The sequence below is a fragment of the Myotis myotis genome, unplaced genomic scaffold, assembly GCF_014108235.1.
Source record: "Myotis myotis isolate mMyoMyo1 unplaced genomic scaffold, mMyoMyo1.p scaffold_m19_p_1, whole genome shotgun sequence".
Taxonomy (NCBI): domain Eukaryota; kingdom Metazoa; phylum Chordata; class Mammalia; order Chiroptera; family Vespertilionidae; genus Myotis; species Myotis myotis.
Genome location: NW_023416313.1, coordinates 172222556 through 172236055, shown reverse-complemented (window position 1 = coordinate 172236055; position 13500 = coordinate 172222556). Strand labels below are relative to the sequence as shown.

The window sequence follows — 13500 nt, the reverse complement described above, 5'->3', positions numbered from 1 at the left end:
GCTAGTTCTTGAAAATTAGTGAATTAACCATTTTAACCCAAAAGAACATAATAAAAAAATTAAACAAAAATGTTTAAATCTAAAAAGATTGCAAATCATTAAATTGGGACTAAATGGGTTTTTTTTTTTGTAATTCTTTAATTCTTTGTGTATTTCACTTAGCTTTTAAACAAGATGCACAAATTACTATAATTACTTACCCCTGCCTAAGGAAACCTTTTAATTATACAAAATAATTGTAGAAATTGTTAACAAGGAAATTTCTGTGATTTTTTTTAAATAGTTTGAATATCTAAGTTTGGGAATAAGCAACAATTAATTTTTTTCTTAATTTTAACAGTGATCCTTATGTGAGAGTGACGTTATATGACCCAATGAATGGAATTTTAACAAGTGTGCAGACGAGAACCATTAAAAAGGTCAGATTTAGCAGGATTCAAAAAAAAATTTAAATATACTATTTTAAATTTATATGACAAAATATAAAAAATTAGTTACACTATGTTTACTTTTACTGTCTTTTAGACTTTGAATCCAAAATGGAATGAAGAAATATTATTCAAAGTAAGTATGCATTTTATTTCATCAAAACAGCACATTTTTTTTCTTAAAAGGTTAGAATCAGTTCTCACTTATAATATTAGAAAATGTATCTTATAAGAGTTTGTCTAGATTTTTAGAACATTTTAAAGTTAAATCTAGGTATTCCCAAGAGGACATGGTCCTGACCATTTATTTTATTACAAAAAAACCATATATTCAAGGTAAGGTAATGAAGGGGTAAAAGATTATTGTAAACTTGGAATTATCTTATTCTAGTTTAATTGTGATTTAGAGACTATATGGTAGTCTTATTCTAATTTAGCATATTTTGATGTTTTTCCTTTAAAGATGAATCAATATTTGTGTCTCTCTAGTCATTTATTAAATAGACTGATCCAGGTAGGAAATAAGGGCCTGCCAGGAAGTGGATACATTTCTTCATTTACACCATTCATGCACATTCCTGTCTTCCCCCGCACACTGACTCACTATACCGTAAGAGCAAGCCCTGGCCGGTTTGGCTCAGTGGATAGGCGTCGGCCTGCGGACTCAAGGGTCCCGGGTTCGATTCTGGTCAGGGGCATGTGCCTTAGTTGCGGGCACATCCCCAGTGGGGAGTGTGTGGGAGGCAGCTAATCGGTGTTTCTCTCTCATCGATGTTTCTAATTCTCTATCCCTCTTCCCTTCCTCTCTGTAAAAAATCAATAAAATATATTTAAAAAAAAAAAAGAGCAAACTCCAGCCAGCAGTTACTCCAGGCTCCTCAGGAGGCCCCTTAACCCGAGAACGTCTCCTTATGCGTATCTGTCAGAGTCCTTAACCTGATGTTATACACATCTATAAAACTATTAAGGATTTTAGCAGGATCCAATTTCAAAATGTGATATTCAACATGTCACCAAGATACAACAAACGATGAAAATCTGACCAATTCTCAAAAGAAAAGACAGTCAATAAATGCCAGTCCTAAGATGACCCAGACATTGGAATTATCCGTAAAATCCTGTAAAGCAGCTATTACAACTATTACAACCATGTTCCATGATGTAAAGGTAAACACTTTTATAATTGGTGGAAAGATGGATGTTCCCAACAGATAAATAGAAACTATAGAAAAGAGTGAAATAGCAATATTAAAATTTAAGAACAGAATCTGTGAAATTTTAAAAATCACTAGATGAGCTTAATAACAAAATAGAGATAACAGTGAAAAGAATCAGTGAACTTGAAAATAATCAATAGAAATGATCTAATTTGAAGAACAGAAAACAAATATTGAAAAAAATTAGTAGAGCCAGAGGGACCTGTAGATAGTATTAAAAGAGTCTAATATTTGAATCTTTGAAGTCTCAAAGGAGGAAAAAGACTGTTAGAAAAAAAATTTGAAGAAATAATGGCCAAAAAATTCCAAATTTGGTGAAGGATATGCATTCATAGATGAAAGAAGTTCAGTGAAACCCAAACAGAGTACATGCAAAGAAAACCATGTTCAGACACATAATGAAATTGCTGAAATCAAAGAAAAAGGAGAAATCTTGAAAGCCAGAGAAAATGACACATTATGCATTGGGGAACAATGCATTTCTCATCAGAAATTATGATAACACTGTATAATTAAGGTAGTAAAGGAAAAAAGAACAGATATTTACTATTTCTGTTTCTTTTCCCTTGTTTCTGAAGTCTTAATTTTATCTCTGATATCAATTACCTTTAGCCTAAATAATTTCTTTTAGCATTTTCTTTAGAGCAAGTCTGCTGGCAATAAATTGTCTTATTTTTCCTCAGCTTCAAATACCTTTATTATATACTGTCATTCCTGAATATTTTTTAAAAATACAGAATTCTGAGTTGACTGTTCTTTTTTCCTTTACTACCTTAATTATATAGTGTTATCATAATTTCTGAAGAGAAATGCATTGTTCCCCAGTGCATAATGTGTCATTTTCTCTGGCTTTCAAGATTTCTTCTTTTTCTTTGATTTTGGCAATTTCATTATGTGTCGGAACATGGTTTTCTTTGCATGTACTCTGTTTGGGTTTCATATCTTTCACCAGATTTGGGGCTGGCACCGTCACAAATGGGCACAACTGAAGCACCAATAAGCGGGCAGTACTCTACACAAATGGGGTGCCAGTTTATTCATTAACCCAGAGACCTCAATATGAGGCTGTGTCTGCAGCAGAAAGTATACATGGGACCAGGAACACAGGAGTAGGAGCGGAAGTGGCCCCACTCATTGCCAAAGACCCAGTGGAAGGCTATGAGCTTCTCTTCCCTGCTTCTCGGTTCTGCTGAGTTAGAGGTCCCAGTCCCGCACTTTCTAGGGACATGGCAAGGATCCTATCAAACCAGCCTACAGCAGCTGTGAGGGCACTTTGGGCTCCTTGCATCCAGGAACCAGCAGGCGACTGGGGCGATTTCTTGGTTGACCTTGCAGGTAAAGCCATTCCCCAGGGTCTGTCTGGTTTCTGCAGGGATCAGACGAGAGGATTAAATGAACATATTATAGGAGCCACACTTGAATCCTTTAGGTCTTTTCTGATGGTACCAAACTCTAACGTTCCCACGAGGTTGCAATATTTTTGTTAGTTTTTTAAACAACTTTATTGAGATACAGTTCACAGAACATACAGTTCACTAGCTCAAAGTATACAATTGTTTTTTAGTATATTCACAGAGTTGTGTAACCATCACCAAAATAATTTTTGAACATTTCATCATCTCAAAAAAGAAACCCCATACCTACAAGCTGTCACTCTCCATTTTCCCTCAACACCTGCCCCGCTCCACACAACCACCGATCTACTTTCTGTCTCTTAGATTTGCCAGTTTTGGACATTTCATATAAATGGTATCATACAATACGTGGTCCTTTGTGTCTGACTTCTTTCACTTAGCATAATGCTTTCAGGGTTTAATCATGTTATAGCACAGTGGTTCTCAACCCTTCTAATGCCGCAACCCTTTAATACAGTTCCTCATGTTGTGGTGACCCCCAGCCATAAAATTATTTTTGTTGCTACCTCATAACTGTAATCTTGCTACTGTTATGAATTGTAATGTAAATATCTGATATGCAGGATGTATTTTCATTGTTACAAACTGAACATAATTAAAGCTTAGTGATTAATCACAAAAACAATATGTAATTATATATGTCATTTCCGATGGTCTTAGGCACCCCCTGTGAAAGGGTCGTTCAACCCCCAAGGAGGTTGCGACCCACCGGTTGAGAACCTCTGTTATAACATGTGTCAGTATTTCTTTCTTTTTTATTGCCAAATAATAGCCCAGTGTATGGGTAACCATACTTATCCATGCATCGGCTGATGGACATCTGGGTTCTTTCCACTTTTCAACTATGATGGATAATGGTGCTGTGCACATAACATTTGTGTACAAGTTTTTGTGTGGACATAGATTTTCATTTGGGGAAGTTTATACCTAGATGTGGAATTACTGGATCATATGAGGAGCTGCCAAACAGTTTTCCAAAGTAGCTGTACCATATCACACTCCCACCAACAGAGAGTTCTCCGCATGTTCAACAGTACTGGTTTTTATCTGTGTTTTTATTAGAGCCCTCCTTGTGGGTGTGAAGTGGTATCTAACTGTGGTTTTGATTTGCATTTTCCTGTGGTTAAGGATGTTGAGCATTTTTTCATGAGCTTATTTTCCAGTTGTATGTCTTCTTTGGAGAAATGTCTATCCAGATCCTTTGCCCGTTTTATAATTGGGTTACTTGTCCTTCTGTTACTAAGTTGTTGTAGTTATTTATTTTTCTATATTAGAAGTTCCTTGTCAGATACACGTTTTGCAAACATTTTCTCCCATTTTGTAGGCTGTCCTTTGATGTTATTGATCGTGTCCTTTGACGCACAAAAGTTTTATATTTTGATTAAAAATTATCTATTTTTTCTCTTCTTTATCTATTGTTCTCTTTTGTTGCTTGTGCTTTTGTTGTCATTTCTGTCTTAGATTTACTGTCTTGACCAGAGGGAGGACAGTTTCAGAGGCTTCCACGTGGCCTTCTCCCTATGAGCTCTTACCCCACAAGCCATGGAGTCAGTGTGGTGGTGGTAGAGAGGAGATCCAGCTTCCAGGATGTCAATCCCAATCTTACACTTGTAAACCAGGGAAATGACTACTGGGTGGATCCACAGAACCGGTGGACTCTGGGTAAGCTGAACAGTAGCCAGGACTCTATTTATTATCTCATCCTACAAGGGGAGCCATGGTGATGCTTTGGGTTTCTAAGTGTTAACACAGACCTTGTTTCCAACAGTCCTCAGTATGTCTGAGTATTCATTTTCCCCATAACACCGTCACCCAAATAAATGGCCGTAATCCTTTTCGGGGAGGAAGGCAGGAGTCATACACACTTCCTGCAGTGATGCAAGGTCCTCCTTCTAAGGACTAGGGACCTTCTTCAGTGAGTGGGCTTTGGATCAGAATATTGGCTCAGGTTGGGGCCTGGAGGAGAGGTTGTGACTTTTTAAAATGAGGAAACTGCCTTAACATTCACTTCTCCATTGTTGTCTTCTTCTGATTGTACATGTGACACAGCGCCTTCATTGGCCACCTGCCTGTTTTGGTAGGAATGCCACACCCTATACTTTGTAGGTCCTGTCAGCTCTGCTTCACAGCTCCTCCGATCTGTCGTGTTAGAGTGCTTGTAGCCCCCTGATTCTGGCAATGAAATGCCACCAGCTGGCCTCGATTACTGGAGGAGGGGAGGATATCTGTTTGCATGCTACTTGCATAGAGCCCAGCTCTGTGACCCCCCTCTCCTACTATGAGCCCTAGCATCAGAAGAGAGCCACCACTGCACTGCTTGGGGATGCTGCTGCCCCCTCACCAGCACATGCCTGATGACTGTGGTTAATGGTGTATCCGCTGGGCACAAAAATATAGGTATTTTGGCCTCATGTAATTTATATATATATATTAGAGGCCTGATGCACAAAATTTGTGCAAGAGTAGGCCTTCCTTCCCCCGGCTGCTGGCACCAGCTTCCCTCTGGCACCCAGGACCCGGGCTTCCCTCACAGCCCCAGCTTCATCTAGAACAGCCGTGGGCAAACTATGGCCCGTGGGCCGGATCCGGCCCATTTGAAATGAATAAAACTATTGAAAAAAAAGACCATACCCTTTTATGTAATGATGTTTACTTTGAATTTATATTAGTTCACACAAACACTCCATCCATGCTTTTGTTCCGGCCCTCCGGTCCAGTTTAAGAACCCATTGTGGCCCTTGAGTCAAAAAGTTTGCCTACCCCTGATCTAGAAGGATGTCCAGTCTAATTAGCATATTACACTTTTATTATTATAGATATATATAAAACCCTAATATGCAAATAGACGAATGGTGGAACAACCAGTCGCTATGACGTGTGTTGACCACCAGGGGGCATGTCCGGAACATGACAGGCGTCAGCAGCAGGTGGCAGAGTGCAGAACATGGTGGACATTGGCTGTGGTGGGATGGTGCAGCAGGTGAGTGGGGGTGCCAGACCAAGGTGGGGCGCCGGTCACTGTAATAGGGGTGAGCCTCTGGTGGTTACTGAAAATTCTTTGCTCCCGTGTGCTGCGGTCCTGTCGGGTGCTTGCACCTGCTGCCGGCACTGGCCCCGATCGCTTGGTGCTGTCAGCGGGTGCTAGTGGCGGCTGCCGGCCCCAATCACCCCTGAGGGCTTCTCCACCTCCCCCTGCGCCTGAGGGGCGATCGGGGCAGCAGCTGCAGCTTGCACCCACTGACAGTGCCAGCCCCACTCGCACCCGCTGCTGGTGCCGGCCCTAGGCGCTCCAAACTGTCAGAGGGTGCGAGCAGGTCCGGTGCCATCAGTGTGTGGGAGCGGCGGCAGCGGGAGTGGGGCTGCGGGCAGACAGGACCAGGGCTGTGGTGGGAGAGGCCGGGACCCGCCCCTGTGCCCACCACAGCCTCGCAGCCCACAGTTCCTTTCAAGGTGCACGAATTTGTGCACTGGGCCCCGTGTGTGTGTGTGTGTGTGTGTGTGTGTGTGTGTGTGTGTGTGTGTGTGTTTGTTTTTTGGCCACTTTCATCAACCGTTTTACTCCTCCTCCTACCCTCTGCTGGGACAACAGAGGCATTTCCAGTTGGCTCATTATTCTTTCAGGCGTCTAGGAGCCACCCTAGCAGTAAATTTACCTCATCTCATGGGGTCCTTGACAGGATATTAAATCCCAAGTCAGTGAAATCTTGCTTTTCCAGTCTTCTGTTTCTGCCCCTTTGATCAGGCTTTGTCATCAGGGTATTTCTCTGGCTCCCGCTAGTACATGCCATTTAATTCTTGAAGCTGCTTCCAGATGTAATAAGCTCTTTTATCCTATGTCAGGCCCAGCTGGGTGATGCTGGGGTTTCACACTGGCTGGCACCGTGGTATGCCGGAGAGAAGGTAGAGAGACTCCCGAGGAGGGACCTCTTTCCCTGTGGGGGAGAAGCCCGGCAGTGTCTTCCTGCGTGTGGGAACTGCTAGCTCTTACTACAGAGGGACGGGCTGCTCCGCAAGCTGAGGGGTAGGGACCTGCAGAACTGAAATCTCGGGAGTATTCACCCAGATCCTCCTATCTGTGGGATAGGAGTCAGGTCCCGTTTTCCCAGCCAGGGCCCTGACTTGAACATAGTAGACATGCAGTGGCTGAGCATTTAAATGTCTGTGAGCTCTGCAGTTCTGTCAAATTCGAGAATGCCCCCATTATCTCCCTGTAAGTCATCGATACAGCATAGTAGTAACTAGCCAACTCCATTGTTTTTGTAGGCATTGTTCTCCCCATATCTTTCAAGTGCCTTAAACATCACACCGGGACAGATCCTCAGAAACACCACTGGAGAAATCTTTAGCAATTGGGCCATCACCTTATGCCTGGGACTTGATGTGTCCTCCATTCAGCTCAGGAAGGGGAACTCCTGGCCTTCCAGGTGAATTTGGGCTGGTCCTAAAACCCCGCTACCTGTATCATCAGTGTTGGCTTTGGGCCCTGTAAGAAACATTCACCGAGATGGGATTACTTATGCAAGAGGTTTATTAGGGAAGCACCTGTGAAGGTCAAAGATGGAGGATGCTCATGATGCTAGGCCTCTTCAGGATGCAGCCCTAACCTGATGAGGTGCGAAAGGATTGGAGAGGAAGAGCTGTCCCCTGTAATGCCATTCTGAGCAAGTCTTATTCAGGCTGATGGAAAGTTTCCCAGCAAAGTTTCTGTTAGAGAGGCCCTGTGTCGGGCAAGAATGGCTGGGTTCTTGAACCCCCACTGTGTCCAGTCTTTGGTAGGAAGCAAGGAGAACACAATGGGTAGATTCAAAGGTGCAGGTTCAACTCGGGGCTGTCAATCTACTACGCAGGCTCTCTTACAAGAGATCTGAAAGAGATCTGAGTGGCGCAACTCTGGCTGTTTGTTACAATTGTGATGTTTAAGGATGCATATTATAATCCTTAGAGCAGCTACTAAGAAATTAAAACAAAATTATCTGTAAGACTCCAAGAAAGGAAGTAAAACATAACACCAATAAATACTTAATTAAAGGAGAAGAAAAGAGGAATAAAGACAAATAGGAAAGAAAGAGAAGGATGATACTTGTAAAGCCAACCATCTCAATACTTTTTTTTTAAAAAAGCAAGATTCAGCTATATGTTATTTACAGAAGATACAATTTGAGTATAACTACACAGACAGCTTAAAAGGAAAAGTACAGAAAAAGATTTATCATGCAAACACAAAGCTAAGAAAACCTAAACAAAACCCAGATGTTGTTGTACTAACATTAGATGAAGTAGACTTCAGGATGAAGAATGCCAGTATTATCAGAGATAAAGAGGGATAGTTCTTTATCATAAAAGGGCTTATTTATCAAGAAGACATACAATCCTAAACTTGTATGCACCTAAAAGAACTTCAAAATTATGAAGCAAAATTGACAGAACTAAATAGAAGAATAAATAAATCCAGAATAGTTGAAGATTTTATTACCCCTCTCTCAATAACTGATAAAGCAACTAGACAAAAAAAGTCAGTAAGTACATAAAAGCTTTGAAAACCATTATCAATCAACTTAACCTATTTGTTATGTATAGAACATTATACCTAATATCTAAAGATTATATATTTTTATATGCCCATGGAACATCCACCAGGATGAGGTCACATATTGTGCCATAAAACAAGTCTGAATACATTTTAAAAGGTTGAGATTCAACAGAATATGTTCTCTGACTACAACAGAGTTAAAATAGAATTCAACAACACAACTATATCTGGAAATTCCACAAATATTTGCAAATTAAGCAACATTTGAAATAAGCCATAGCTTAAAAAAGAAATTGTAAGAAAAGTTAGACATTTTAACTGATTGATAAAGCATACATATCAAAATATGAGATAAGCTAACTCAATGCTTAGAGAAAAATTTGCACCTTTATATATTTATATACAAAAGAAAAAAAAAGATTAAAAATCAATTATCAAGAGAGAGAGAGAGAGAGAGAGAGAGAGAGAGAGAAGGAAATAAGAATGGAAATCAATAAAATGGAAAATGGATAAAAAGTAGACAAAATAAATGAAACCAAAGCGATTCTTTGATATGATATGGCTAGCCCAAATAAGAGAGAATGGAAAAAATCTCGACCAATATCAAGAATGAGAGGAATATCCTATAGACAAAAAAAAAAAAAGGTAATATTATGGACAATTTAATGACAGTTTTAAATAAGCTAAAATGGAAAAAGGCCAAAAATATAGCAAAACCAGTATGAAAAGAAATAGAAAATATGGTTATCTGTTAGAGGAATTAAATTTGTGATTAAAATTTTTTTAATTTAATATTGTAACTAAAAATCTTCCATTCTTTTTTATCTTGATTTCTGATTAGAAAGGATACTTGAAAGTCAGTACTACTTTGAATTAGAGATGCTACCACAAAAATAAAAAGGTCATTTGTAAAGGCTAAACCAGGCTCGGGACTCTACTGCCTTTTGCTCATTGTTTCTTTTACTGTAATTTTACTGTTACCAGGCATTCCAGCCAGCATGACTTTATTCTGGGAGCATAGGCGGCACATTTATTTCAATCAGAATTTTGTAAATTTATTGCAAGGATAAGTAGATAACCTGTGGATCAGTGCTAATTCATCACAGCTAGATGAAGAACTGGGAATACAGGGTGACTTAGTACTTTCTGTACAAAGGACATGATGATGTGTGGCCTCTACTTTCCTCCTCACTTATATCATTATTTATACATAGCACGAAACATTGTAATTGAATGCATTCACATAAAAATGTCTGTTGAGATAATACACCACAGTAAAAGTTTGGTAATTGGGCATTAGGCCAAATGGAAATTGTGGTCAGAAGTTGAAAGAAGCCTTTATATCTCTGAGAAAACACAAAGTTCAAAGAAAGTTTTTCTGGAGAACTGTTACTGTTAGAGACAAACAGGAGACACTCCACATTGAAGTTAGTGCTCAATAGCAAGGTAGAGTAAAATCTGCAGTGATAGTTGCTCCGATGAGACTGAGGGAGGCAAGTTATCCATTAGGTGTAATGTACACAGTATGGACTCTCTAAGCCTACTGCGTGCACGTGTGAAAAGGCAGCCCACTCCGCTCCCTCTATTCCCACGGTGCTTGCTTTGTATCTGCAGTATTCATATTCATCCAATTATATTTACATAATGAGTATATGTTCACATATACGTGTGTTACGTTGCAGAAGCAGTGCAACTTGTACATAATAGATATTTTAATAAAGAGAAATAAAAATCAGCCATAATTTAATCTCCATAAAACCACCACTGATAGTGTGACCTTCTAGTATTTTTTATCCATATATTTATCCTCATTCACTTACACACACACACACACACACACACACACACACACACACACAAAGTTAGGGTGATATTCTCTGTGCTGGTTCCCCAGGCCCTTCGCTGATGCTGGTGAATGAGGTGGCTACAGTCCCCACCCTCAGTGAAGCTCCGGGTCTGCTGCGGACCCTGTGAACAAGTTTCTCTCATGACTAGTGTGCTGGGCATCATGAAAGTAAAAGCCCTGTGTAGGGAGTGAGTATCAGGGGGATATAAGGGAATCGAGGGGATTCCCTAAATAAGTTTAGGAAATTCAGGCGAGGTCCTCCGAGGAAGGGTGTCATTTGGGATGCTTTCAGCTTCAAGCAACATATCTGAAGGAGCAGGTAATGTTGTCTTAAAGAATACGCACACTGTTATCTCTAATCACAGAGGCACACGTAGAGGAAGGGTGGTGACTGCAGCAGCTGAACAGAGTCACGTCGGACCCAGCCTCTCTGGGATTCTCTTGGCTGTCTGTCCTTGGTCACGAGATGCTTGAAACAGCTCCAGACGTCATAGTCTCGCTCCATGATGCCCAGAGGCAGAAACAGGAGAGTCTTTCCCCTGGTATTTGTCTTAAAACTTTCCTAAAAGTTCCCCCAGGAAACTTTGATTTATATCTCTTGGGCCAGAATTGTGTCATGTGTTTATTTTTAACCTGGTCCCTCGTGAGGAGAATGGAGTTACCCTGAGGCTTAGAGGAATCAGGATTCAGCCCCTGAGGGTGGCGAGTGGCACACATGATCATCTAGTATTTGAATAAAATCGGAGTTATGTTGGCGAGGAAGTAGCCGGGCACCGCAATAATAAAGCCCTGAGTAAATGATGGTACATCCACACAGTGAAATCCACCTCAGCTGTTTTAAAAGACTGATGTATATGTATTGACAGAGAATTAATTTCAAAATATGTTAAACGAAGGAACAAAAATGCAATACATTGTATACATGATACACTTTTTCTTTTGGTAAAAACAAAAATTTAAAAATGCTTTCTCAAATGCTGGTATTTGCAGGGGGAAAAAATTCTGGAAGGACCAAAGAAACTGTATTTTCTCTGAGGGAGGGACAAGGATAAGAGAGAGTTTTATAATTCACTACTAGAGGCCCAGTGCACAAAAATTTGTGCACTCCAGGGGGAGAGGGGTTCCTCAGCCTGGCCTGTGCCCTCTCGCAGTCTGGGACCCCTCGGGAGATAACGACCTGCTGGCTTAGGCCTGCTCCCGGGTGGCAGAGGGCAGGCCCAATCCCTAGGTGCAGCCCCTGGTCGGGCTCAGAGCAGGGCCGATTGAGGAGTTGGGGGACCGCCCCTGTTATGCACAGAGCAGGGAGTTGGGGCGCCGCCCCTGTCATGCGATGCCACCCTCAGTCACGCTCAGGGTAGGGCTGATTGGGGGGTTGGGGCACCGCCCCCTGTCACACTCAAGGCAGGGTCGATGGGGAGGTTGCGGCGCCACCCCCTGTCACGCACAGAGCAGGGCCAATCAGGGGGTTGGGGCGCTGCCCCCTGTCACAGAGCAGGGCCCATCAGGGGGGTTGGGGCTCCATACCCTGTCACGCACAGAGCAGGGTCGATCAGAGGGTTGGGGAGCTCCCCCCTGTCACGCACAGAGCAGGGCCCATCAGGGGGTTGAGGAGCTCCCCCCTGTCACTCACAGAGTAGGGCCGATAGGGGAGTTGGGGCACCGCCCCCTGTCACACACAGAGCAGGGCGGATCAGGGGGTTGGGGCGCCGCACCCTGTCACACTCAGGGAAGGGCCGATGGGGAGGTTATGGCTCTACCCCGTCACACACAGAGCAGGGCCCGTGTGGGGCGGTTGGGGCGCCGCCCTCTATCACCCACAGAGCAGGGCCGATCAGGGGTTTGGGGTACCGCCACTCTCACACTCAGGGCAGGGCCGATGGGGAGGTTATGGCTCTACCCCGTCACACACAGAGCAGGGCCTGTGGGGTGGGGGTGGGGGGTTGGGGTGCCGCACCCTGTCACACACAGAGCCACAGGGCGATCAGGGGGTTGGGGAGCTCCCCCCTATCAGGCACAGAGCAGGGCTGATCAGGGGTTGGGGCGCCTTCCCCTGTCAGGAACAGAGCAGGGCGGATAGGGAGGTTGTGGCCCCGCCCCCTGCCACACACAGAGCCGCAGGGCGATCAGGGGGTTTGGCACTGCCCCCTGTCACGCTGATCCCGGTGCCGGGAGGCCTCTCGGCTCCGCTGATCCCGGTGCTGGGAGGCATATTACCCTTTTACTATATAGGATAGAGGCCTGGTGCACGTGTGGGGGCCGGCTGGTTTGCCCTGAAGGGTGTTCTGGATCAGGGTGGGGGTCCCGCTGGGGTGCCTGGCCAGCCTGGGTGAGGGGATGATGGCTGTTTGCAGCTGGTCACACCCCCTTCAGGGTGGGGGTCCCCACTGGGGTGCCTGGCCAGTCTGGGTGAGGGGCTGAGGGCTGTTTTCAGGTTGGTGGGTGACTGAAGCTCCCAACCGCTCCTTTTTTTTTTTTTCATTCTGGGCCAGCTTTAGCTCTGAGGCTTGGCTCCAGCTCTGAGGCCTTGCCTGCTGAAAGCAGGTATCTGGCTTGTTTTCGTTCTATAATCAAAACACTGTTTCAACTCCAGCTCTGAGATCCTAGCTGGCTGAAAGCAGGTTTCTGGGGTTTTGTTTAGCTTCTATATTTGTAACAATGTTTCAAACTGCAAGCTCAGAGGCCAGCAGCGGCAGGCAGGGAACGTTAGCTTCCTCCGTCACTGAAGCAAGCAAGCCTCATGTTTGCTTCAAGCTGCCTGGCTGCCGGCCGCCATCTTGGCTGACAGTTAATTTGCATATCGCCCTGATTAGCCAGTGGGAAGGGTAGCAGAGGTATGGCTAATTACCATGTTTCTCTTTTATTAGATAGGTTATATCTTTTTTATTGTTTGGGTTTTTCTTCCATGACTATGTATCTATAATTTATTTTTATATTTGTTGACTATAAATAACTAATTGTATAGAGAAACAAAACAGAAATACACAAAATAATAAAAATGCTAAAATTCTTTCTTTTTATATAATGCTTTATGCTTATACAAATATTTACCTAATTAATTCAACTT

General features: G+C 42.9%; 1 protein-coding gene across 3 annotated transcripts in view; it reads left to right on the top strand.

Moving 5' to 3' along the window:
* Positions 1-13500, top strand: part of NEDD4 (NEDD4 E3 ubiquitin protein ligase) — a 119062-nt gene that overhangs the window by 20480 nt on the left and 85082 nt on the right. For all 3 annotated transcript variants that reach the window (XM_036302249.1, XM_036302275.1, XM_036302259.1), the window contains 2 exons: positions 341-419; positions 526-564. In XM_036302249.1, coding sequence (XP_036158142.1) covers positions 341-419; positions 526-564 — 118 coding nt within the window. The remainder of the gene's footprint in view (positions 1-340; positions 420-525; positions 565-13500) is intronic.